General features: G+C 38.9%; 1 protein-coding gene and 1 long non-coding RNA gene across 10 annotated transcripts in view; both read right to left on the reverse strand.

Moving 5' to 3' along the window:
- The window catches only part of FAM135B (family with sequence similarity 135 member B), a 194,086-nt gene that overhangs the window by 40,037 nt on the left and 127,372 nt on the right, over positions 1–26,677 (reverse strand). For all 9 annotated transcript variants that reach the window (XM_021387042.1, XM_021387036.1, XM_021387045.1 and 6 more), the window contains 2 exons: positions 25,538–25,711; positions 16,036–16,162 (listed from right to left, as the gene is read on the reverse strand). In XM_021387042.1, the coding sequence (XP_021242717.1) occupies positions 16,036–16,162; positions 25,538–25,711 (301 nt within the window). The remainder of the gene's footprint in view (positions 1–16,035; positions 16,163–25,537; positions 25,712–26,677) is intronic.
- On the reverse strand, positions 8,497–16,023 carry LOC110393766. Its single transcript, XR_002435186.1, has 2 exons — positions 13,899–16,023; positions 8,497–11,211 (listed from the first exon to the last, which is right to left on the reverse strand). It is a non-coding gene; the product is annotated as an uncharacterized LOC110393766 (long non-coding RNA).

Raw genomic sequence — 26,677 nt, forward strand, 5'->3', positions numbered from 1 at the left:
TTAATAAAGGGAAACAGCTGGAAATACATTATTGACAATATATGGAACCATTGATGCTTGCCTCTCATTGAATCTGTTATGAAAGAAAATGTTAGTTGGTATTTCATAGTAGAAGATACAACTGGGCATTTATTTTAACACCTAATAGTTAGGGTTATTTTGCCAAAACCACTGGGATGACAGTACAGTAGAAAAATTATTTAAGACTAAAGTCAAATTTAACAGTATCAGCATTTTGTACAAAAATTAGCACGAAGATTATATTTGACTGGAAACCCTTGAAAAATACAAAACATCAGTCTTGAAAAGGAGGCAGAAGAGTATTATCCTGGTAGGCTATAATTGTTTTGTCTTGGGGTTTCAATACTACAAGATACTGTTATAAAACACAAATTGTAGTTTATAATTAAGAATTGTTGAGAAAATAAATGGCTGAGAAAGACAAAGTGGCTAATAAAGTGTTTGATGATAGGACAATTTCCATCTGAAAATATCCATCTAGTAAAAAGAAAATGTGTCAAAGGCCTCATAGCAACATGCCAGCAGTGTGCCCAGGTGGCCAAGAAGGCCAATGGCATCCTGGCTTGTATCAGAAATAGTGTTGCCAGTAGGAGTAGGGAAGTCATTGTCCCTCTGTACTCAGCCCTGGTGAGGTCCCACCTCCAGTACTCCATTCAGTTTTGGGCTCCTCACTGCTGGGATTGTTCAGTCTGGAGAAGAAGAGGCTCAGGGGAGACCTTATCGCTCTCTGTAACTACCTGAAGGGAGGTTGTAGTGAGCTGGGCATCGGCCTCTTCTCTCTTGCAACTACTGATAGGACGAGAGGGAATGGACTCAAGTTGTGCCAGGGGAGATTCAAGGTGAATGCTAGGAAATTCTGCTTTTCTGAAAGAGTGGTCAGGTGCTGGAATGGGCTGCCCAGGGAGGTGGTTGAGTCACCGTCCCTGGAGGTGTTCAAGAAACGTTTAGACATTGTGTTGAGAGACATGGTTTAGTGGGGTAATTGGTGGTAGGTGGATGGTTGGACTGGATGATCTTGTAGGTCTTTTCCAACCTTGGTGATTCTATGATTCTACGATTCTATGGATTTCCATTGAAGTTTTTCTACGATAAAATTTGGTAAAACCGTGACAGAACTCCAAATGTCTAATTTGGATACCTTCAGAACAAAACATCTTGACTTTTTTCATTTCAAATGAAGTCTTTTTTTTTTTTTTTTGCCAGAATCATACTCATACAGCAGGATATTATACATTTAAAAATCCAAAGCAAAACAAAGTTTTCTTCCGTTCTCAGGTGTTATGGTTTTGTTTTGTTTTGTTTTCCAGATTTTTCTTTTAGAGGACATCTCACAGTTTTTTAATTACATTTCAATAGAAATGAAGCAGAAATCTTAAGTCTCCTCAGCTTGTCTCCACTCTATTTTACATATGACCTTGAAAACTGAACCTTTCCAGGCCTCAAAGGTCAAGTTACATCTTAACATAGCAGCAGCAGTGTCTACTACCACAGCAGCTCTTCATGTAAAAGCAAACAAAAAAGGCTTAGAAGTCTTAAAAAAATTCTGCTGATGATGGATAAGGAAGAAAATCGTTTCCTTCGCCTGGGCTCTAAGGTTATACATCACTATAGGGAAAATTAAAGCCATAAAAATATTTCTTTAGAAGTAAATTAAACACCAGAGAAGACATTTCACGAAAGCTAGAGAAGGTGTCTGACGGAAGGCATACTTCTTCGAAGATGAGCACTGAATCATCTGGGACAAGAAAAGTCATATGCTTTCCTTGCCCTCTATTAGACATGTGGATGAAAATGACACGTATTAATCCATATCTTCATCTCATAGTAATTAAATGTCTAGTTTAGAGAATACTCACAAAGCACTCTGAAGTATCCATTGGCCAAGAGATGGTACAGCAATACTGACAAATTATTTTATGGGAAAAAGCAGTGGTTGATTTTTCAAACTGTCTGAATATAATAGATTATCCAGGAAAAAAAAAATCTCAGATAGACAGACATCTATATGACTATATAAAAAGCTGACTTTTATATGTAATTACAAAATAAGTATTTTTAACTTTACACAAACACACACACACAATGTAAATTCAGACCTCCTAAACAAAACAACACAGTGGAGACATCAAAAAAAGACTTCAGTGCATTGCCCTTTCTGATTAAATAGAGTCCATGCTGCTTATCCACAGATAAGGAAAGAAATCCACTCCTGTTGCTGTGATCAAACAAGGACCCCTGAGTTGAAGAACTGCCTTGTTATAACACATCACTGCAGGCAGCACGCATAAAACCAGCCAGGTTCTAAAATGAAGCTTGTTAGCAATTTTTTTTGTCTCTCCCACACATTATGTACACACTCATACATACAAGGGGTACTGTTCAGTGGTGTAATGAAATTGCGCCACTAGAAATTGCATAAAGACAACAGAAAGTATAAAAAATGCTTTGATTCAACTTCGACACATAGCAATAGGGAAGGACATGGGCAGCTGCTGCTCTGGGTGCAGTGGAGGTGGCCATATGTCATGTACTCATGCACTGTAGCATCTGGTGGAGGAATTTTGCCTTCTGCCCCACTGCTATTTACTGCCTGATCCTAAATAAATTAATGAATGATTGTACTCAAATATTTTATAAAATCACAGAATAATAGAATAACTTGGATTGGAAGGGACCTCAAGGATCATCAAGCTCCAACTCCCCTGCTGCAGGCAGGGCTGCCGAACTCCACATCTAATACTAGACCAGGCTGTCCAGGGCCCCATCCAATCTGGCCTTGAACACCTCCAGGGACAGGGCATCCACAACGTCTCTGGGCAGCCTGTTCAGCACCTCACCACTCTCTTGGTAAAGACCTTCCCCAGATATCCAACCTAAATCTTCCCTTGTTCAACTTAAAACCATTTCCCCTTGTCCTGCCTTTATCTTGTAAAGAGTTGACTCCCTGCCTGTTTGTAGGCTCCTTTTAGGTACTGGAAGGCTGCAGTGAGGTCACCTTGCAGCCTTCTCTTCTCCAGGCTGAACAAGCCCAGCTCCCTCAGCCTGTCTTCATAGGAGAGGTGCTCCAGCCCTCTGATCATCTCTGTGGCCCTCCTCTGGACCCTCTCCAACAGCACCCTCTCTTTCTTGTATTGGGGGACCAAGACCTAGATGCAGTACTCCAGATGGGGCCTCACGAAGGCAGAGTAGAGAGGGACAATCACCTCCCTGTCCCTGCTGGCCACCCTTCTTCTAATGGAGCCCAGGATACCCTTTGCTTTCTGAGCTGCAAGAGCACACTGCTGGCTCATGTTTATAGCCTCACATATTTTATAGTGATTAGCATTTGCTAAATATGAAGTACATCATAAATAAATCAGTAGCATTTTTTCCATTTTACACTTGAGGAAACTAATCCTCAGAAAGATAATCTCTTTCCAGGTGCATGCAAAGGGAGAGAACTGTAGGCTGTCCTGAGCTTCAGGACATAGTTTTTTTTTCATCTCAAGAAGTATGAATGCTTAAGACATCATGAGTTGCATTCTTTGCCTAGAGATAACTGTTGGCTCCAAGGAGGGTGTATTTGTCTGGGCCTAGTGTGTCCCTGGGAATCCTTTTAGAGAAAAAGCTGAAACTGAATGGACCCAAGACGGAAGTGAAGATGTGTGTATGGAAATGGATTTCCCACCTTGTGTCATCCTCTCAGTGCCCCCTGTAGGAGGGTATGGCATGGCTGTACAACAGTCAACTGACAACACTTTGCCAGAGCATCTCTTTGCTGGGGACACATAGCTTAGCACTGCCAAGGTTCACAGGAACCAGAGACTGACTAAGTGAATTTCTGCAGCTCAGTTACACAGAGAAAAAGAAAAGGAGAGAAGAAAATGATAAAGGAAGGAATGTGAAGGGAATTGTGTCCAAAGAGTAAAACCTTATCAAAAGAAATCTGCCATAAGGAAAATACCTCCTGGGCAAATCCCAAAAGCTGGCATCATTCTGCTATAGCTTGGAGCCAGTTTTCTCAAGGGAAAGAAGTTTTGGTTGAACACGGGGTTGAAGCTGCCTTGATGACTGAGAAGGGCAGGGGTAGAAGTGGACAGATTTCTCGGCCTTCTATCTATACCTAGATGATGATCTTCCTTCATGATTTTCTCCTAAGGCCAAAGAGGCAGGATTATGTGAGATTATCCTGCCTGTGTACTGGCATGCAGGCCAGCTAAAATCTGCCAAACAAATTAGTTAAATCCAGTTCCCTTGCACATGCCATTTCTCTCACAGTATTTGGCACAGTATGCTATTTAACTTACAGAACTTGTATCATACGTCATGCATCAAAGCAATAGCCTCACTGTTGCTTTCTGATGCACAGAGCTGGAGCAAATGACCACTCTGAAATGCTCTTTATTTAATAAAAGCAACAGTGGAGACCACAGCTTCCTATTTAGAAATGCCAGGCTCTATTAAATACTGTCAGTCACTGCCAAAGAAAGAGTGACTTCAGGCCCGAATCTCTGTTCACGAGACTCGTGGGGATAATTTATTTTACAGTTTGAGGCTCAATCTGGGAAACTCAGAAAGAAATCATTTCTTTGTTCATAGCAAAATGAAATTAACTTTTCTTTCCAACAACACTTTGTGATTCTATCATCCTTTCCTATCTCTCACCGCAGAATTTGGGCTCTCCCACTTCTTATAAAAATGGTATAATAATGGGATACAACATACAAGGAACCTATTATGCTGACATGACATTTTTTGCATGTCATCTAGTTCTGAGAAAGGAACTAGCACACTTGCCACACTGCTACTCCATTTGGGTTTTTTGAAATTGAGTTCCTCTTTTGTCATTCCGAAATGCTAAAACTGCCTCAGAACTGAGTGTCATGGTGTTAAAGCATTTTATGATTTCTACCTTTAAGGTGCTTTATCATCATTAATACCATTAACCAACCATTAAGTATAAGATCAACTTGTTGATCACATTAAAGAAGTCCACCTGTAGCAACCAATTTGATTTTGTTTATTTAGTAGATCATAAATACAAAAACTTAGCCTGGGCCTACGGAAATTTCACAAGAAACTGTGCTAGAGTTGCATCAAGGCCTTGAGGCCGCAGGACACAAGGCTGACATTTTAAACCTAAAACAGACAGCCAGTTTGTATCCTGCTATTCTCTTAAAGACAAACTGTACTCAGCTAAAAATATGTCCATATATGGAAGAAGAGTTAATTACTTGCAGTGCTGGAGAAGTAACTTGCCACGAGTCGAGTGCACCCTCAGCAAGTTTGCTGATGACACTAAGCTGTGGGGTGCAGGTGACACACCAGAGGGATGGGATGCCATCCAGAGGGACCTAGACAGTGGGCCCACATGAACCTCGTGAGGTTCAACAAATCCAAACATAAGATGATGCACCTGGGTTGAGGCAACATCCATTACCAATACAAGCTGAGGGATGAAAGGATTGAGAGCAGCTCTGCTGAAAAAAGACCTGAGGATATTGGTGGATGGCAAGCTGGACATGAGCAATCAATGTACCCTTGCAGCCTAGAAAGCCAACCGTATCCTGGGCTGGATCCAAACAAGCATAACCAGCAGGTCAAGGGAGTGATCTTGCTCCTCTACTCTACACTGGTGAGGCCTCACCTGGAGTACTGCATCCCAATGTGGAGTCTTCAGTACAGGAGAGACACGAACCTGTGGGATCGTGTGCAAAGGAGGGCTACAAAAATGATCCAAGGGATGGAATACCTCTCCTACGAGGACAGGCTGTTCAGCCTGAAGAATAGGAAGGTGTATCAGGAGGTGACCTGATAGCAGCTTTTCAATATCTGAAGGGGAGCTTCAGAAAAGAAGGGGACAGAGTCTTTAGCAGGGACTGTGGTGACTGAAGAAGGGGAAATGGCTTCAAGCTTAAAGAGGGTAGGTTTGGGTTGGGTATAAGGAAAAATCTTTCACAGTGAGAGTGGTGAGGCACTGGAACAGGTTGCCCAAAGAGGTGGTGGATGCCCCATCCCTGGAGACTTTCAAGGCAAAGCTGGATCAGGCCCTGGGCAACCTGATCTAGTTGTGCATGTCCCTTTTCATTGCAAGAGAGTTGGACTAGATGGCCTTTAAAGGTCCCTTCCAACTCTAAGGATTCTACGATAAGAAAAAATATGTATTTAAAGTGTGGCTGTAACCTAAAGAATTGTTTATTTTGAACCTCTAACTCTGGTGGTTGATGAAAATAGGTCAGCCTGGAGGTTCTGGGGGGAACTTGAATCTACTGTCTTGCAATAAGGCATGATGACAATAATAAATGCCAAGGAAGCTTGTGAATTATTTTAACAGAAAGAGTCTGAGGTTGCGAGCCCCTTAAAATTAGTGACACGTTTTCATTTCTGCCTATGTTTGGGACTTTCGTTAATTGCACCATGTGCTTTTCAGTCTACTTCTGCAGTTGAAGAAGATCGCTTCGGACCCTCTCCTCCTACTCCCACTAACTTGGCCTGTGAAATAATTTTACAATGGCTATTATCTGAAAATAGCTTCCCAGTGGGTCCTCTTAGTATCTGATCCCAAATGAAACTTTGAGTCTCAAAGGAGAGAAGGCAGATGGAGCCAACCACACCCACACAAATCTGTTTACTTGACAGCCTTGCCCAGAAGTCAATGTGAAGATCGGGGAAGTTTCTGCATGCAAGCTAATTAACTTCTTCACAAATGGAGATTAAAATGAGAACAATCATAGGACTACTGACCTATTCTTAAACTTGGAAGCTTTTAATACTAAAAGCACTGTCAAAACATGGCTAAAGAGGAAATATCTACTTGTCATTTGTCAGTGACAAATTACTTCAACCTTTATGGGTTCATTTTTTTAAGCATTCTAACATTTTGTTACTAAGGCAGATGTTTTTTTTTTGTTTGTTTCTTTCAAGTCTGCTATACCACCATAGTTACCAAGTAAGTTCCTGTGAGTCATAAGCAGGTGGGAAGCAGTCAAGACTCTATTGAAAGGATTATTATTTTTTATTATTATTTGCAAATGTTCTTGCATATCCACTTCTTTCTATTTGGTTCACAATCAACTTCCCTCAAAGATGTGTGCAAAATCTACTGTTTTGTATATGCTTTATCAAACTGGAACAGAATGAAGTTCAACAAGTCTATGTTTTGGAACCAATTGTAGTTAAATATTAATTAAAGACAACAGAGTTGTAAATAAAGAAAATAAAGCCCAAATCTAAGCCCTGATAGTTTATGAAATTGCATGCCCTTGGGCAAAGTCTCAAAATGCCCAAATACTGGTTCACGCAGTACCCCTCACAGGGCCCATGCTTTCCAAAGAATGCCTGTAGGAACTGACAGCACTGTCATTTCTCTCAATTGTAGAAAATTCTGCTGAGCCCACGGAAGCACCTTCCAGCAATAATGTTAGTCTAAATTTCTTATGGTTATAATGGCAAGAAACAACTCAGTGCTTAATGCTGTCATTATGCTGCATTCCTGGAGTCTTCACTTCTGACATATTCAGGCAGTGAATCATTTATAACTCTGTTACATGCATGTAAACATATATCAAATTGCAAATACAATTAGGAAACAATATACACTTATCACTTCAGAAATCCACAATTTCTATGTTATCACTGAAACAGAAGTAATGCCTAATCAGAAACTTTCCTGGGTATGTTACTTAAAGACAATTATATAGATTTGCTATAATTTACTGCAACAAAACAGGGAATTTTTGAATAATTGGAGCTGTATAAATTTGCATAAGTGTTATGTTTTCACAGGTTCATTTTCCTAGGCTAGCAGATACCTCCTATATTATGCATAGTACATATTCCAGCCCTGAAGTCAAACACTCAAAGGCAATCAAATTTCATGAGCCATGAGTTGCTTACTGTTTATTCTGCAGGCATCATTTTACATTTTAAATGAAATATTTCTAGTCCGTTTAGTAGAAGAGAAAGGGGGGATTGATTGACAGCTCTGGAGACTCAAACCATATCTGTTTACAAGAAAGGCACAATATGTAGAGCAGGAACAAGACTCAACACTGCTTTGAAGGAATGCCTCTGTCCCATTTAGGCCATCACTCTTGCCTCGGGCAACTCTGTCTGGCATTGTCAGGTAGATCTGACTCCAACAGGATGCACAGGTTGCTCTAGGACATAACACAGCCTGGGAGATCGTCCTGATTTTTCATTTGGAACATCAGAGAACAGACACGTAATATCTCCGCTTACCCTATGACCTTCTCTTTCTCACTGAAAGAGTTTGGAAGGAAGGTTTATGCCAGTCATGGAAGTACTGTAGGCTTGTATCCATAGTGAACATGTTGAGCTTACCCTAGACAAATCTCTAATCCTAGCTTCTCAGTCAGATACTCATATGTCTCACTACCTGAATACTCACACACATATCTCTGCGATGCAAAGACCTGAAGCTATGGATTTTTTTATTTTTTTATTTTTTAAAGTGTACCCTGGCATGATATGTTGTGCATGATATCTTTCATTTTCCTCTGTTGTCTGCATTTTGCTTATCCCACTTCAACCCAGTGTCCCAGATCTACAGAGTCCACTGTGACAAAGCAGCTTTTATTTTCACCTCATTTCAGGCCAATTCTTAGTCAGAAGTTGAAAAGTTTTTTTGTTGCAAGTCTACCACAGTAGTAATTCTTTGCTTGACGCTAGTTCTGCTGCCTCTTGAAAACCCTCCTGCTGAATTAGGGAATTAGCATTTACAAAATAGTTACGTGGTATTACGCCTGGCATACCCAGGTGTCATGGTGGATAGTAGACACCTGAAATGCAATCACTGCAGTCACAGTGGTAATTACAACTAAGCTAATTAACAGATTTACTGGCTGAAGAATTTCTTTCAAGTTATCAGGAACATTAAGTAGAAAGAACATAAATGTCCGAGTCACATTTCCAAATGTACTTATCAGCTGTATTCAACTCTCCTAGATTTTGTCATCAGGTCATTTAGTGTAAATAAGTGATAAAGGCTCTCACTAAAGCCAGTTTGATTCAGATAGGCTTGGAAAAAGAAACTGAACTGAACACTAAGCTAAGTGGGATGAGTTGGTAATAGAATAGTTCTGATTTCAGGTCTTTTTTCTCCAACTTTTTGCCCTTCCTTCCTTCAAGCATTACCCAATTCTACCCAGCAATTGTTTATTTTTTTTGCCATCTATAAAAACTCTCCAGTACGTACAGTAAACATAGGGTTAAGTATAGCCAACTTCAGGGGATTCTTGTATTAAAGCACTTCTACAATTTTTCTTATTTTGTCCATGAAGCTCTAAAAATGCTATTTGTATATCGACTAGAAATTTGACAACTGCTATCACTGGAAAGACTTTTGAGAATGATACACTGACCCATCTCTTTTCACTCACTCCATTTTTTTTCTGTCTGTCACACTGTTGAAACTTGTCAGATACTCAGATAACTCGTGAGATACTGGAGCAGAAACAGTTCCTGTACATCAGCTGATGCCGTGGGGAATGCATTTCTAAGTCATCTCAAGCACTGCACCAGAACTTATAATTCGTATTAGCTGTGAAACTATTTGTGGGTCATTATGACTGGCATGCTGGCTTTGAGCAGAGGTACAAGCTTTTGCTGTCGCTTGAAGATTTGTTTCCACAAAATACAACAAAGTGGTTGGAAAAAGAGAGAATATCTCTTCTCATTCCCCAGTCCCTGAACTGCTGTTTGGAACACTTGCCAACAGCAAAGAGTTTGCCTCCAGATGATGGATCTCGGCTGTGCTGTTGTTGGCATATGTGCTCCTGTTGGAAAGGCCATCAGCTCAGAAGCTATGAGACTTGATTCGGTCTCCTTTCAAGAACTCTCTCACCATCAGTCAGTGGGAATTATTGCAGTGTTCTTTAGAGCATATGAAGATAATTTTTCAAGAAAGTACCACTGGGAAAAATACTGAGAAGAAAGAAAAATTGAATCATAGAGTGCTCAACCAAAGGAAGGGAGCAACTAAGTCCACATTCCCAAAACAAAGAGTAGAAAGGCTTTTTCTGCTGCTTCTGCACTCCATTTAAAGGCAGAAAGAAAGAAATATCTGTACCAATCCCTCTTCTATAAGCTTCCTCAAAAATCAGTGCTGCAATCTCTAGAAAGGGAAGGTTCTAACTGAAAAAATATCAGTCGAATAAATGACAGTGCAAGCCATGTCAGTGCATTTCATCCCCAAAGTCAGAAATTATGGTGATGGTAGACAGTTAACTTCTTCAGGATATAACTTTAATGATAGCTACAAAAGATAAGCGTATTCTCCGTGATGAGTATGACTTTTATCTCTTTTCTCACAATCACCCTAAATTAGTCATATAAACAATTATTTCAGTTGCACAATCCAGGTATGATTGACTTTCACAGTCATATGTACAGAAAGAGGGATATTTATAAACAGAATGTAGCATTTTGATTTTTTTTTCCCAATACATACATATTGTAGAAAAACAGTAAAAAAAACGGTATGAAAACTGGAACTTCTATGGAAACTCCATCTATTTTCAGAAAGGAACCAAATCTGAGCAGTTCCTAAGGATTTTCTCCAGAAGACTCCATCACCATTCTGCCTAAAGTTTTCCAGGAATCTTCAGTGAAACCAAAGTGAAAATAGTGCTATATTTTTCAACATCACATTTTATGTCTAATGCCAATTTATTCCCAGTTTTGAACTCAAAATGCAGATTGTTGCTTTGCTGTACTCTGCATATGTCAGGTCAAAAACTAAGAGCCATAATAAAGAAATACGTCAGTGATTAAAGAAACGAGTTTGCATCACATTATTAGTTAGCATGTTTTCTGCTAGGGCTATGAAATCATTTACAGTTCTTTCTAAAGATCAGCCATTTATCTTCAGGCAACTAAAGATTAAAGACTTCATCAGTGATTATCACAAATGGTGCCCTGAGCACACTGATTAAAGATACTTGTCATTATACCTTACAAGGAGCAGTATACCGATTTTCTTGCTATTTTAGAAAAATTATGTACTGGACATCTGCTGGAGTCCCAATCACAACTAATCTCCATTTGCATAAGCAAGACACTGAAAGAGTCAGTTAAAACTACCCGTTACAAATGCATGCTAAAGCATGAGACACATCCCTTCCCTTCCATTTTCTTCCTTCTCCTTTTTCCTTTCTCTGCCTTTCTCATACCATATTGTTTTATGATGCCCTGAGAAAAGGAACAAGGGAAACAAGTTAGAAAGATGGTTGCTAAGCAGAAAAATATAAGAAGATGTAAAAGGAAAATCTACAATACAGTTCCTATGCATGAAAGGAATGGAAATTATAAGATATGTATTCCTCTTCTTGCAAATAAACTGGGATTTCCGGACACATTACAATTCCCATGATGGATCTTAACATGGGTTATTCTCTGGTGATAACCTATCTTAATCTGAAAAAGTGGTACATATTGGTTTAATAGCATCAACTAGAAGAACCTAAAAAACAAATTGCAGATGACTTCTGTGTGACATCCAAGTGTGGGGTTTGGTGCTTGGATTCTGGCGTTACACTGAAATAGCCTCATTTTTTCATACATTTCTAGGAAGAAGAAAGTATTAGCAAACTGTCTGTGGGAAACTGTACTCTGTGATTTTATATAATTGGCACTCCTAGTTCTAGTATTAATCCAGACATAAACTTTAAGTCTTCTGGGATAGCTACATCACTACTAGATGGGAGAAGAACACTTCTCATCAGACATTGATGCCTTATTAATGGGAAATCATATGATTAATCAATCTGATTACCTACAAGTCAAGTTATCTGCAGTGCAACTGCTAGCCAAATGAAAATAAAATTACTGTGAGTACAGATTATTAATAACCTGCATTATGTCTTGATTATAACACAGCAGGCATGTGATGCACAATATTACAAAGTCATTAAAACATCCTGACAGCAGTGAATATGGAAGAGGTGTGTGGTGGAGAGTAAGGTATAAAACTGCAGAGGTGTGAGTGCCAATTTAGTTTTCAGTTTTTAGTTTTCAGCTAATTTTCTGTTCTGCAAGGAACATTTTATTTTTATTCTTTTGTAGATGTAGGATCTGCAGATATTTTTCCCTGTCTAGTCTTTATGGCTGCTCAGATCACATGAAAGCATAAGTCTGTGTGATGTTCTGAGACTTCCAAACAACATCCAAACATCCAAAACAACACCCTAAATGTGGGAAGAAACAATTTACCAGTCACCACTGGGAACTAAGATGCTGTGAGAAAAACCTGCCACACACAGTTCATGGGTCTGCCTTATGCCACCAGATCTCCCAAGTCCTTTTGAATATTGTTAATCCCCTCTGATAAGTATATGCTGTCTGAGCATAGGTTATAAGTTGAAGAGAGCCTGAGAAACTGGTAGCACAATTTCTTATTTTGCAAATTATTCTCTACTTATTTTTGGCCAGAAAAGCATCTTCCTTCATATTTATCTAACAGCAAAGGGCACTAATCAATAAGAAATAGCCTTGGTGTCATAACTTTGCATGAAAGGAAAAGCACGGCACAGAATTAAAATCACTTTGTCCTACACTCCATCATGGTTCAAGAAACTCCCTGTGTGCAGGTAGAGAGAAAATATTAGAGAGATAGGGACAAAGAGGTGGAGGAAGGGAAGGTCCCTGTTTTCTATGTGGGTGACTAGGACAAGAATGAAAGGCTTAAAAAAAATCCAGAAAAAATACCAAGGCTTAGAGTGGTTCAATTATTATAACTTTTCTGCTGAGCTGAGAGAGGAGGATACTGTCAGTGGTGTTTGGAAGAGACTTGTGGAGAGCTACGGAAATCACACAGGTACAGTCCAGAGCTGCTGGCATTTAATTAGCCTCCACATGGAGAAGTCAGAAGCGCAGAATGAGAAGCCTTCAGGATCTATCACAAAGCAGTAGCACCTCAGCAACATGAATGCAGAAGATTAACATAGTGAATGGTGAGAGGAGCTGATAATAGATACAAAACTTCTTTGGAAATGAAGGTAGTAATGGGTACTTTTATTAAAGAAAAAGCAAATTGAGTAAAATTGAGTTTTATGAGCAACAAAAAGGTAAAAGTGGTTGTACGACCTAGAGATGATATATCAAGAAAAGAATCCTCTACTTCGTATTTGGGAGGTACTTGAAAGGCGTGACATCAGATTTTGAGAACAATTCTAGCTTTCCTTAGGGCTCGGCACTAATGTAAATCCAGCTGCTGCTCTGCTTAAGCTAAATGTTTGTATCTTGTCTGAACCATATCTCTAGTCATTCACTGAATGTGATAACACTAATGAGGAGAAAGCTGACTTTTGTGAGCAAGTCTGCTTCAGGATAGTGGAGAATTTATGAAGCCTATGAAATTGGATACATTATTGAGTTAATAAGTGCTTCAGAGATACTGAAGTACCCACTTGCTGAGGTTTTAAACTACATAGCTCCTAGTCTTGAGGAAGAGGATGCAATAAGAATGATTTAGAACTCCTATCCATTACAAACTTCCACTCAAATGGAAGTATTCTTGAACATTAATTGTGCTGGAAATGGTGGAGGGGAAAGCTCTTTTCTGTTTATTGACAGGAGTTAGACCTCAAATACTAGAAAATCCCCATTGTTCATGGCATGCCAGAGAACTGAACCATGAGATTCAGTTCTCTACAATAAGCATCAGAGAGAAGACACATGGCCAGCAGACGCCTCTTAAGGTTATAGAACCAGAGACTACTCAGATCGAGGACAATACAGAAATGTACATAATCAGCAGAACTGATTATGGAGATGAAAAACAACAAACCAAAACAAAACATGAAAAACAGTATATACCAAACCAAACTGTTTTACTGCATTATATGCTGTAAAAAAAGGATTATCTGAAGTCTCCTTACTGTTCATAACAGCAGAGATTTTTCCATGCCCTGCTGCTCAGTGAAGTGCTTGTTTGTCCTAGAAGAGAAGATATGCTAATTGTTATAGCCTAGACTGTAACTGGTTATATCAAACCATAGTACCGTACAACTAAAATAAAAATGTAGTGGTATTTCTTGAGCTAAGGTATCTAAGAATTACTGACTTGGACGTGAAACAGACAGTGTCCAGCCAAGAATACATAAAAACAAATAGAAAAGTCGGTGGTTTTTGTCTAATAAGGATCTATTCTCATGACCACTGAAGGTGATTGCATAATTCCTGAATGCTTCACACATCTATAGTCCAGATGAAGTTATCTTTAATGAATGCATTCAAACAGCCTTGAAGGGAATCTACACACTTTTAAAGGGATATAAATTCTACTCAGTATAAAGTGTTCCAGCACTGCAAGAAATAATATTACTTCTCTATCTTTAACTAGTTTTGGCTTGATATAAGCGTCAGCATAAAACAGCAGCTAGTCATAAGGCCCTGACTTGGTGTCAGACTTACCTCCTCAGAGTAGTTCCTTTCCACTAAGAGAAGTTGTCTTCTCTTATTACCATAAATCATGTGCATAGCATATGCAAAATGGCCGTCACAGTCATATTAAGTTAAAATGTTCAGATCAAGACCAGATGTCATGACTTATATAGGTTTTTCAAGCTAAGCAAATGCACACCTGACCATGCTGAGGTGGAATGTGCAACACTGTATTTCTAATTGATCAGTTTGATGTTCAGATGACCTGCAGCATGGCAGAAAGCTAAAGCCAATTCATGATGGAGTACTTAATAGGTCACCTGCTAGGACAATAATTATGCTGTCATTTTATTAAAAAAAAAGTCTGTAATCAAAGAAGATTAATCAATTGAAGTAGACAGAAAATAGAGTTTGCACCTGAGGAAAATATTTGGTAAGAAAATAAAGATTCCTAATCAACAACGAAGATTTTTCTGCAGAAAATGAAATGAAAAATAGGAATTGTGAGTTAGTCTTTCTATTTATCTTATAATAGAGATTTGTCCAGAGGATAATGAAAAATAGGAACCATTCTCCAAATAAGCCTCTCTCTTCTGATGTACAGAGACATACAAGAACTAGTTCTTAAACAGTTATTTAAATTTATATGATGGGACTGTCTACTAGAGAAACAGAGGTCAATTTGTTTGCCAATAGCGTACAGTGACCCAACAGCTCCGACAGCAGCCTCAGGCCAAACATTCTCCCAGTTTGGGTTAATTCCCTGACAGTTCTCCTGCATCAACTGCCTGAGGTTAGCATATTATTAATATTTAGGTAGAAGAGAGTACTTTTGACTGAAAGTTTGAGAGAAGTTGAGGGCAGCATTTTAATCAGAACCCTTGAATCTAGGTTTCCTAACAAGGGGATGGTTCCAGTGTTCTAGGCTGAGACTCCAGATCTGACAAAATATTTTTGACAAAAACAAACAAGCAAGCAAAACACTACAAAGCTAGCACTTTCCTGCTAAACAGATAAACAAACAAAATCCAATTATTCATTATTCCAAAGAAACAGCTTTGTTCTAAAAACTGCACAACAATCTCTGCTCATCACCTACAGTAAATAGTAAGATCAAAGGCATACACTAAGTATGGGACCTGCCTCGAGTAAGGCAAGGTACATAAAGCCCCTTCAACAACACACACAGTACTTATTCCTCAGTGTTCCAGACACAAGCCCTTCCAAGTTTCCTTCTTGCTGCCAGCTTTAGCCTACTGGTAATCACAACATCTTTAGCAATTACTCAAGGCCTCTGGTTGGTAAATATAAGATCTGAAAACAAGGATCTTTTACCGAATAATTAATTTCCCCCTAAAGCAGATATCTGGTCAAGTGAATGCAACTCTGAAAGTTAATTGGTAATCAAGGGAATATCCACACTTCCTGAATGTTTCTGAGATGGTTGTTACAGGAGGAGTCTGAACAACCAGGAGCTGTGAATGCAAGTGCCAGGTAGTTCATACAGAAATGAAGGATTCTTCAAAAGAACTCCCTGTATTAGTGACATAAACCAGGGCATATTCTTTCAATACAACATGAACATTCTGCGTGACCAAATAGAAGTTGGTTATTATTGTCCACCCTTCTTACCTCTGATGAAGTGGGCTTGCAGTAGCCAGCTCCAAACACAAGATTTTCTAATGACATACTGGATTGGTCTGGTCCTGTATCCAGGTTGCCTTTACCAAGCCATGAACCTTTCCCTGGACGAGCAAAACTAAATGAAGAAAAAATAAGAAAAATAATCAGAGCAGTCTTGTTAAAGAAGAGATATTTCCTTCCTTATGAAAAAATACCTCCAGTATTTATTTATTCAGCTATTTATTTCAAGCTCACTCCATAATTCCAGACACCACGTTTCCCTTATTAAATGAACATTGTCCAATATGCACTAGCTAAAACTATGTGAATGGGGCTTTCATTCTTGGCGTTCAGTCCAATGGGTTGGGTATTATTTTTCCTTCAGTCCTTCCTCTGCTATCTTACATCTTTTCATCTATCCACATAGATTATGTTCTCATACAACTATTCATCAGCTTGCGTTGTGATTCATGAAGCATCTTTCTGGTTTTAATCATATCACTCTCCTTGTTTGAATTGTGCCTGATTTGTCTTTACTATCAATATTCTTTATTACAAATTGGAAATTGAGGTCCCAGTTTTCACTGTCCCATGGCATCAGACTCCAGTACGAAAATGGAAGGACCAAACTGCATTTTCTTCTGCTGAGAGCAGTTCATTTTCCTGGCCATGCTCTCCTGTATCCATATGCAAGGTGAGTTCACTCTTACTCAAAGTGTTCCTCAAAAACCTGTTATAATTTAAATTTTTTTTAGTGCTGAGGTCATTACATCTCACTGCTGACTATTACAGCCATAGTGTTCCCTTCTGACCATCTGTATGTTTCCTGTCTTATAGGATGAACTCCTTAATAATGAAAAACCCTGTCTGGAGTCAGTTCAGCACTGGACCCACTGGAGTCCTGATGCATAACTAGGGATCTTACTATGGATTAATCTGACCAAATGTCTGCATCTCCACTAATGATGTAGGCTGGAGAGGCATGGACATATCCAGGGTGTGAGTCATCTCTTTCTGAAATGGTCCTATCAAAGAGGTCAGATGAACTTCACTCTTAAAGCACTTAGTTGTTATTATGGACTATAAAGAAAGGTGAGGATGACTGCCTCATAAACAACTAAAGTTAGGTGAGATAAACACTGTTAGTATGTGCTGTACATAAACTACATCGAGATTTGTAGAGAAATCAAGCTACTCATGGAGAATAAATTGAGAAAAAAAAATCTGAGTCTAAATACTAATGCAACCAACCATAAGTGATCTTAAAAAGCATAGAAGTAAAGGTGGAACTGAAATAATTAACTGCTCAGAAGAAAAAAAATCTATCATATTTGCTGTACATACTAAGTGCAAACCTAATGTCACAGAGCTTGTGCTACAGCTTTCAGATCAGGATCACCACTCACTATCAAATGATGCTCCCCACCTGGGCATCCCAAATTACTTCCTGCTCAGGAGACCTTATTTCCGTGGAAGAACAAAAGCTTAAAAAATGGGTAGCACAAAAAGCATTTTCCAACTATAAAGTGAAAGAAACAAAGGCCGTAGGGCAATGCCTTTCACTCTGCCAAAACTTTCCAAACTGAGCATATTCCCCTAACTCAATGTTTATCATGTGGCCAAGTCAGTTCAGATCAGCCATAATTCATGCATCTCTACACTTCATTTAGTTTTTAAGGATAGGCTTGAGAGTTGACTGCAGTACAGAAACACAGGACCAATGAAAGAATCATAGAATCATAGAATCATTAAGGTTGGAAAGGATCTCTAAGATCATCTAGTCCAACCATCAACTCATCCCCATCATGCCCACTACATCTCTCAGTGTCACATCTACTCTTGCCTTGAACACCTCCATGGATGGTGACTCCACCACCTCCCTGGGCAGCCTGTTCCAGTGCCTCACCATTCCTTCTGAGAAGAAATGTTTCCTAATATGCAACATGAACCTCTTCTAGCACAACTTAAAGCCTCTCATCCTTTCACTGTTACCAGGGAGGAGAGGGTGTTTATACTAAGAATATAAGACAAAAGAGAGGAGTAGGCATACTTGTTATCACCCAAATAATAGATGATGTTCTGATTTGAAGGAAAACTCAGTAATGTGCAACAACAGAAAACAAATTTCAAGCAAAATCAGGAACTGAAAAATTTTAGGTTAATCACAAATTCCAACTTCCTAAGTCTAAACTGCTGTTTTTTGTATATCCCACAGTACTCATATACTAACAAAAATGACATCCCAAAAGGGGGAGGATGGTGTAGAAAGTCTTTGCATATATCTGGCCTTGTTAATGTATATTAATTGATGCAATCCAACAAATTGCTAGCTGGCTGCTTCCAAGCAGCAGGAAGTCTTTCCTTACATTTAAGATACAAATAAATAAATAAAATAAAGCAATTACAAAGAGCCAAAAGATAAACGGTGCTCTGAATAATTTCAGCTGTTATTGGATGGTGATGTCTGCTCTGGTCTGTTGGAAAGGCTCTAGAAGCAGAAATAAAAAATGATTGCTGTGGTAACAGAGGGAAGCTTAAATAAATGTCGCCTGCCCATGAAAATCTCATTTGAATATTAGCAAAGCTTTCAAAGGTTTTAAAGGAGAGAAAAGCACTTTTTAATGCTTTTTTTATTTATTTCTCTTTTGCTTTTACAGCTGAGAAGGGATTTTAATCTGCTGGTTTTATGGAAATTGTCTTCACATAGCACTGTAAAACAGAAACCTTTTTTGGGAAACCTGCCAAAATGCCGTCTGTCTGTTGAGGCAAAGTTTAACTGTTAGCCTTACAGATTGCTGAGGTTCTCCTAATGCCTTCTGAGGCACGTAATCGTAGAATCAGAGAATGACAGAATATTTTGAGTTGGAAGGGACCCACAAGGATTATCAAGTCCAATTTCTGGCTCAGCACAGGATGACCCAAAAATCCAGCCCTGTATCTGAGAGCATTGTCCAAACACTCCTTGAACTCCAGCAGCCCCACTGCCTGTTCCATGCCCACCACCCTCTGATGAAGAACCTTTCCCTAACCCCTACCAGATCCTCCCCTGACATAGCTCAATGCTGTTCCCTCAAGTGCTGTTGCTGTCACCAGAGAGTAGAGCTCAGTGCTGTCCCTCTGCTCCCCTCCTAAGGAAGCTGTAACTGACATTTTGTGTCCCCAAAATTGGAGACTTGAACTGAAAAAAGAAGGTTTCACACCACCCTAGAATGACATTTTGGGTCATGAAATGAGGATGCAGACCCAGAAATGAGGTTCTGGACACTCTAAATGTTGGGCCGAAGCCTCAAAATGTATGCTTTGGAATGAAAAAGATGGATTTGTCCCTTGAAAAAAAGGTCTTGGGTCTTGAAAAGAAGCTTTAGGCCCTCTACATATGGCTTTGAGACCTCAAAATGGGAGCCTGCACAGAAAATGTGGTTCTGTGTCCTAAAAACTTGAGGACAAGTCTTATAGCAATAGCAGGTTCATTTGCTACATCAAATTTTGTGGGCTTTTTTGTATTTTTTTTTTCAGTTATGCCTGCAACTATGCTCATTTGTATGAATCTTGAGCCTTGGTTATTTATGTGCCCTTTTGTACTATCTATTTAGTAGAATTGTTCTAACATCAACATTTAGCATCTCATCCTGTGTGCTAACCTTAGCTTTTATTCATAGAGAAGATAAAAAAGTGAAAAGAGTTCAGATATGCTTGCAAGAGAACAGGAACATGTGTGCAGAATTACTACTGTTTTCAATGAAATAAATAATTTGTTTTGGCTGTTGAGCCGTTCTTTTAATGATTTTAACCATGAGATGCCTTCATTCATCCAAAGAGTCTCATAGTCTCATTTTCAAGGACAGTTTAGTGTATATGGGCATATGGGCATGTACAATATAGGAATAGTAGACATCTATGGGCATGTACAACACTAAGCTGTCCTTGAAAAGCTGAGATTTCCTGTGATATAACCTGCAGACTACCAGCAATCAAAATTTAAGAACTTTCTGACTTAGAGATTATATTTATGCAATTATTTCCAGCAGTCGTGGTTATTTTCCATGACTTTGATTCCATGCCTTTTTGATTTATACTTTTTGCCTGTAGAGAATCTTGTGGAATTAACTGCATATTGTAATATGTGCTAGACTTTCTAATCACTTTCAGCCTGCTGTTGCAGAATTGAATGTGGCACCTTCTAGTTCTTGCACTGCACAACATATTAAATAGTCATTCCTTAGTTTTTATCTCCTGTGGACTATTATTTAACATATAAATGAGATAACAGTTCCCTAGCGCAAGACATCAATTGTCATTGATAAATATTAATTCAGATGCCTTATTGAAGTAATTCAGAATAAATGCTTTAGGATATTTTAATAAAAGAAAATGTTCCCTCTTCCATTAAATTGATGCAAAATTAAATGATTTTTTAAAAATTTTTCATTCACATTTTTCAAGATGAAAACTTTTTTTCTTTGGTAAGCTTTCAAAGTTATAGCTTTCATTAGAATTGGGGGAAAATGATAACATGGGATTCGGAATCTTACTTGCAAAAAATGGTCATGTATTATATGAAATGGTAAAACTATAAAAATACAAAGTAAAACAAAAAAAATGAAACAACAACAGCAACAAAACGCTCACATTTCCAATTACAAGAAATTACAGTCTTGTGACTGTACCAGAATGGAAGTTCAGGATGGGAACTTGCTTCCTATTTAGGCAGATTCTATGGAGAGATTGGTCCATCTTTTTCCCTCGTTCCCTTATACATAAATTATTACTGATTTCAAAAATGAAAAATGTTAGATCCATAAAGGTAAAGATATGCCCAACTATAACAGACCTCAGAATCAAACTCTTATACTCTCCACTGGCAGCACCTCTTTGCATTTCACCACAAATTTCTTTCTCCCACACACAGACTGGAAAACATGCAATGCACAACACTGTTTTCCCTCATGATTTTTGCTCAAAACATTAACTTAGCTCTTGTCAAATTACTACTATATTTGTTTTTTAGAATAAGAGGTGGATATTTACAGGTTGTGTTCCCCTAGACTCCCTCTTACCCAAGGATTTTCATTAAGGTTATAATGAGTGACTGTAAAATGCTTTGAGCTTCTTGAGTAAGACTCTTAAGAATTATTAAAATAGCATTTGTAATGGAAAAAAAATTCTCCCAAACAGAGTCAGGGTGGAATCTGGACTGAAATCTCTAGTCATTCTGACTGCTGGAAAATACTGGTTAAGTTGCCCCGAACTTAGCTTTAGTTGCTACAAAACTTGAAATCAAAGTCAGATGGTAACAATTATTGATGTTTGTTAGTTTTTAATTAGAGCTTGACTCAGTCAGGTCTTTTTCTTATGTGATTTCTTGGCTTGTAGCTCAGGAATATAGTATGTCAAAACAGAGGTTTGCCATTGCAGATACAAAACAAATAGCAACAAATAAAAGAAAATACAGAGAATAATCCAGCAATTATTCAAGAATTCTTAGATTAAAAAAAGTGGAGCAGCATTTTTTTAATAAACATTTTATGGAAGCAGTATTACTTTCCCACAAAAATACTCTATTTTCTTTCTACAGATTACATTATTTGCAAATGAGATGGAGAGGAAAAGTAAGTCATAACCTTTGCTACCCAGGATTAATTCTGTGGCAGTTTCAGACATAAGCTTCCCATAAGTAGGTGCCAGCTACACTTAGGATTGCAGGAAAATTGACCTGCATAATCAGCACCTAGATTCGAGGTGCACAGGATGGTATAGTATATTGTGTGTATATCATACAGATATGTCACTTGTGGTGGTTTTGAAGAACAGGGGAATGTCTGGGAATAAAAGGATTTAGGCAAGATAAAATTACTCAAGGATGGCCAGAGCTGGCCTGATTCCTCAGAGAAGTGGAGCTGAGCTGAATTAGGTCAGAGCTGAAACCTTTAAATACCCAATGTTCCTTTGATTCTGCTGCTGCTTCCCACAGCACCAAGCTCAGGGCACTAAAAAAATCAGTATACAGATCTTGGTTTCAACACTTACAGAAAGTTGGTACTTGTTTCAGAGATTATTCACAAGCTGTATTTTTTCTAACAAACAGCAGAGTATGCCAACTCCTCTTGGGAAGGAGTGGTCCAAAGGTCTTTGGAATTAATGAAGCACATAACCATGCTTCTTGCTGTATGTATTCTAAAAGAGTCCAAAATAAGAAAGAAACTGAGCATGAAGCATGCCTAAGACTTAGTAAACCTGCACAACATAGAAATGGATATGCCCACTGAGAACAGAAGAAATATTTATTGAGGTCTGAACTAAACTGGGTCTAAACACCTTTTCTAACTACTGATGCTGGGCTGCTAGCTATTTGTTCTTCTTATCAGCTGGACCAGTTGTGAAGCTAGTGAGAGGGAGCTCAATGACTGAGGCCAGAAATGAAACTGATATGAATTAAAGTAGAAAACTGGAGTCCAAAACTGGACTTGCTCACGTTTCTTCTTCAACTGCATTCCTGGAGGGATGGTAAGAAGCTTGGGGTCTGCAGCAGCAGAGCTCCAGCCCTATGGTGCCTGGCAGAATGGTATGGTAGTAGGGATGGTAAAGATAAGGGAAGCAGTGTTTCAGGCCAAGGCAGTATAGAGCACTGCACCTCACACCTTTGTTCTTCCTTATTATTGCACTCCTGCCTGGAAATCCAAAATTTTGGACACAGTTCAAAGTGGTCCAGCTTCCCAAGCCACTTCTGGGGTGTATTTTAGAAAAGTGAGAGGAGCTTGAAGTGGAAATTTTTAATCAAGCTCTGGCTCGGTGCTCTGTAAGGATAAGTCAAAGTTGCGCTGCCCCTTCCCTGCTGTTCAGAGCCCTCTCTGCAGCAGTGTTTCAGAGGGATTAGGCTGTCCAAGCAGCCACAAGAGGAACTGAATCAAGAACACAAGCATCCCAACAAGCTCCTGGTCATCCCATCCAGCCTGACCTTGAATGCCTCCAGGGACAAAGGGGCAATTTGAGTTGACTGGAAGTCTTCCTCATCACCTTCTGATCCAGGCTCCCATCTCAATTAGTAAATGCATAAAGCCATTAGCAGCTGCCATCACCCCATTACAAAGCTGAAGGTTATGCCTATGCGAAAAGCTGGGTCACAAAATTTCCATCCAGAGTCATGCAAAAAATCACAGAATCCAGGATTTCACTTATTCTCAGATCTATAAGAGATGAAGGCTTCAAAGTATCAAACATAGTATTTACTGTATAAGAAATTATTTACCAGGACAAACATTGGTATTAAAATCTTCACTTTCCAAAAAATAGGTTTGCCCTGCAGGAACTTTTTGCTGGTGAGCATTATCCAGCAGGGAAAGGCCAGAATCAATCCCACTGCTTTTTCTTCTATTTAAATACGGGCATCTGGGAAGGATTTGGAGAAGAGTATCTAATTAGCAGACAGATCTAACAAAATATGAATAGCTGAGCCCATAGGGAGTATGTGAGCAGATAGCTACTTCAGGCAAAGTTGTTTTCTGGGATAACTTCAAAACAGAAGTAAATTTCAATTTCACATAATATGTGAGCGTTATTTACAGGGCATGTCTAACTAGAATCCTTCTTGTTATAGATATAAGAGTATAGATATGTGTAGAAATAAAGTGTATATATTTGTAAAATATTACGATACAACAGTTTAAAGCAGCAAAATAAAACATAGTAAAGTGCAGCATTTATATTTTTCCCAGGCAATATAACAGTTCTATTTTTACTATAATGTGACAAAGAAGACTTTCCAGTCATTCAGGTCCTTTCTGTTGTGTTGCAAATAAAAATGTGCTTTTAAAATTAAACTTTTTGTTCCATGGTCTCAATAAGCTCCAATGATAAGTGCTAAGCAAGTAAACTCTGAGCTGGGAGAAGAGAAAATAAGTTTTATTGGATTGGTTTTGTTTCAAAGTGTTTCACACTGACTTTTCTTTTATACTGTAGACTTCACTCTGATTTATATTTAGAGAATGCATGATATAAGAACTCTTTACATTTTGAATATTTATCAAGAATAAAATAAATCCTCAGTACCACCCTTTAAAGCAATTTTACTGGCTTAAGCAAATGAAACTCTATATTGTGTTGTCAAAACCTTCATCCCATTACATTAAGTAAAAATACTGTGTATTTCATAAATGTCCACAAAATTATATTCTAAAAGCTATAATAATCTGACTATAGAACAGTTGCTTATTATGGGATTTATGCCTAATAGCAGTAACAACTCTCTGTAGTCCCATTCATTAGAGGATAACAAAGCACTGAAAACGGTAATTAAATTCTGATAAATATGGCTCTTCCATTCTTTTGTATGGTAGAACAATGGATAAATTATCTGAGGAAAATTATCTGGTTAGGAGTAGTCTGATACAATTTAATTCACTATTTTAAATGTCTGCATGTAACAGCGAGGAGATAACAGCAGTTACCTGCACCTCAGCGGAGGAAGAAAAGACAGATCTGTTGGTCTGACGTACTAATGCAACTCGCATTACCGTCACAACTCAACCTCTTATAATCATAATTCATTGTATGGCACCAGGTACACGCCACACATTTTACACAGATGAAGAACACAAGAAAAGACATATTAAGTCAAAACAGGAAAACTAAGAAATGAAGAGAGTCTAGAGGAGCATCTTTTTCCTTCTGACACAGTGGTCTTTGCACAGCATTGGACAAACTCAATAGACATTTGGCAATTTTATTCCAGCAAGGGTCTGCTGGAATAAAAAAGTTGAACGGTGCTGAACACTGCATTTTGTTCCAGAACCCGAACCTAAGGAGCTCTCTTCCTCTCAGCACTCTTATTTCCTGCAATGACCAGACTGGACAGAAAGTAAATTGCCTTAAAGACGTTTCCTTCTCCTCACCTGCTCTAAATATTAGAGGATATTGACCACTAGCCCTGTCTAATCCAAAGGAGTTCTGTTCTATTTTCTTGTCATTAAGAATCCGATAACACAAATCACACCATGGCATCCAGTGTTACGCTGCTGCAAGATCGAATCAGATGATGCTGCAAGGTAAAACTTCAACAGAAGGCGTATTAAGTATTGATTGATGCATACCTTCTTCCAGCCGTTTTATGAATTATGCTAATGTCCAGAGGCCAGAGATGAGATCAGAGACCTACTGTCCTAAATGCTTTACAAAGTAAGTGAAAAAAATGTTAATGTTCTTAGGTGCTTTTGGACTAAAGAGAAAAGACAGACAAGGAGAAGAGAAATTTCACTAGTGTTACAGGTGGAGAATAAAGAGATCAAGTCCCCAAAATTTCTGCAGACTTTGCCAGTTTTTGATCCGATCCTGAGCGCCTTACCAAGGGAAGGAGCTAATGTCAGAGGCTGAATCTAATCCCTAATCTCTAGAATCCTAGCCCAGGACTAAAAAACTTGAAAATAAATTATAATCTCTGCTTCTTCCATACAGAAAGCAGATGTATTCAGAAAAGAGGTCTCTTCTGTCTTTCAAGAGACATTTCTGAGTCCTTTACCTGATCAGAGGCTGGTGTAATGCTACCAGTGACGCGTGCACCGTGACGGATATCACTGACAGGTGGAAATAGTCAAACATGACAGGAACATGGTGGTGCAGGCCTCTCTGGGGGTGGAAGTGAAGACACAGTGTACGGCTGCTGATCATGGGGATGGCTGGAACATCTCTCAGCCTGGAAGAGAAGGAGGTTTACAAGGATTAGTGAAAGCCTGAGTTGTCACAGCCTATAACATGCAACAGGTAGCAGACTGGGAGATGGCTTGAGCTGAATTTTTATCACTTCTTGGGAAAATTCAGAGCTTCAAAAGGATTTGCGTAACTGATGAGTATCTTATATTATACTTCTACCTAGTGTAACGACAAATATAATAAATTTATATTTATGACATATGGAAGAGAAATATATATGATGCAGACCCAATTTCCATTGGTGATTACCCTTGCTGTCCACCTATACAGTAGTTCCAGACTCACCAAGTGCTAATAAATAATAGGCAGGTGGAAAAGTGCTCAGCTTATTTGAATGTTCAAAGCCAGGACAGATCACTAATTGTAATTTTTAACGTAACAGCAATCTGTTTTTCCTCAGGCAACCTGACAGAGGTAGAAGCAGTCCTATGTCAGAGAGAGCAAAACATAGTCACAGAATCGTAGGGTTTGGAAAGGACCTCTGGAGACCATAATCCATCCCATCTGCTAAAGCAGGTTCCTTATAGCAGGTTACACCGGAAAGTATCCAGACAGGTTTTGAATATCTCCAATGAAGGAGACTCCACAATCTCTCTGGGCAGCCTGTTCCAGTGCTCTGTCACCCTCGAAGTAAAAAAGTTTTTCCTCATGTTTATATGTCCCCATCCACTTGACTCCTGTCCTGTAGATATTTATAAGCATTGATAAGACCCCCCTGAGCCTTCTCTTCTCCAGGCTGAACATTCCCATATCTCTCAGCCTTTCCTCATAAGGGAGATGTTGCAGGCCCCTAATCATCTCTGTGGCCCTCCTCTGGACTCTTTCCAGAAGTTCCCTATATTTTTTTTGAGCTCTCTCACGTTCTTCTTAATGCACCCCAGAATACCACTGGCCTTGTTGGCCACCAGGGCACACCGCTGGCTCATGGCCAACCTGTTGTCCACCAGGA

Source organism: Numida meleagris, chromosome 2, assembly GCF_002078875.1.
Source record: "Numida meleagris isolate 19003 breed g44 Domestic line chromosome 2, NumMel1.0, whole genome shotgun sequence".
Taxonomy (NCBI): Eukaryota; Metazoa; Chordata; class Aves; order Galliformes; family Numididae; genus Numida; species Numida meleagris.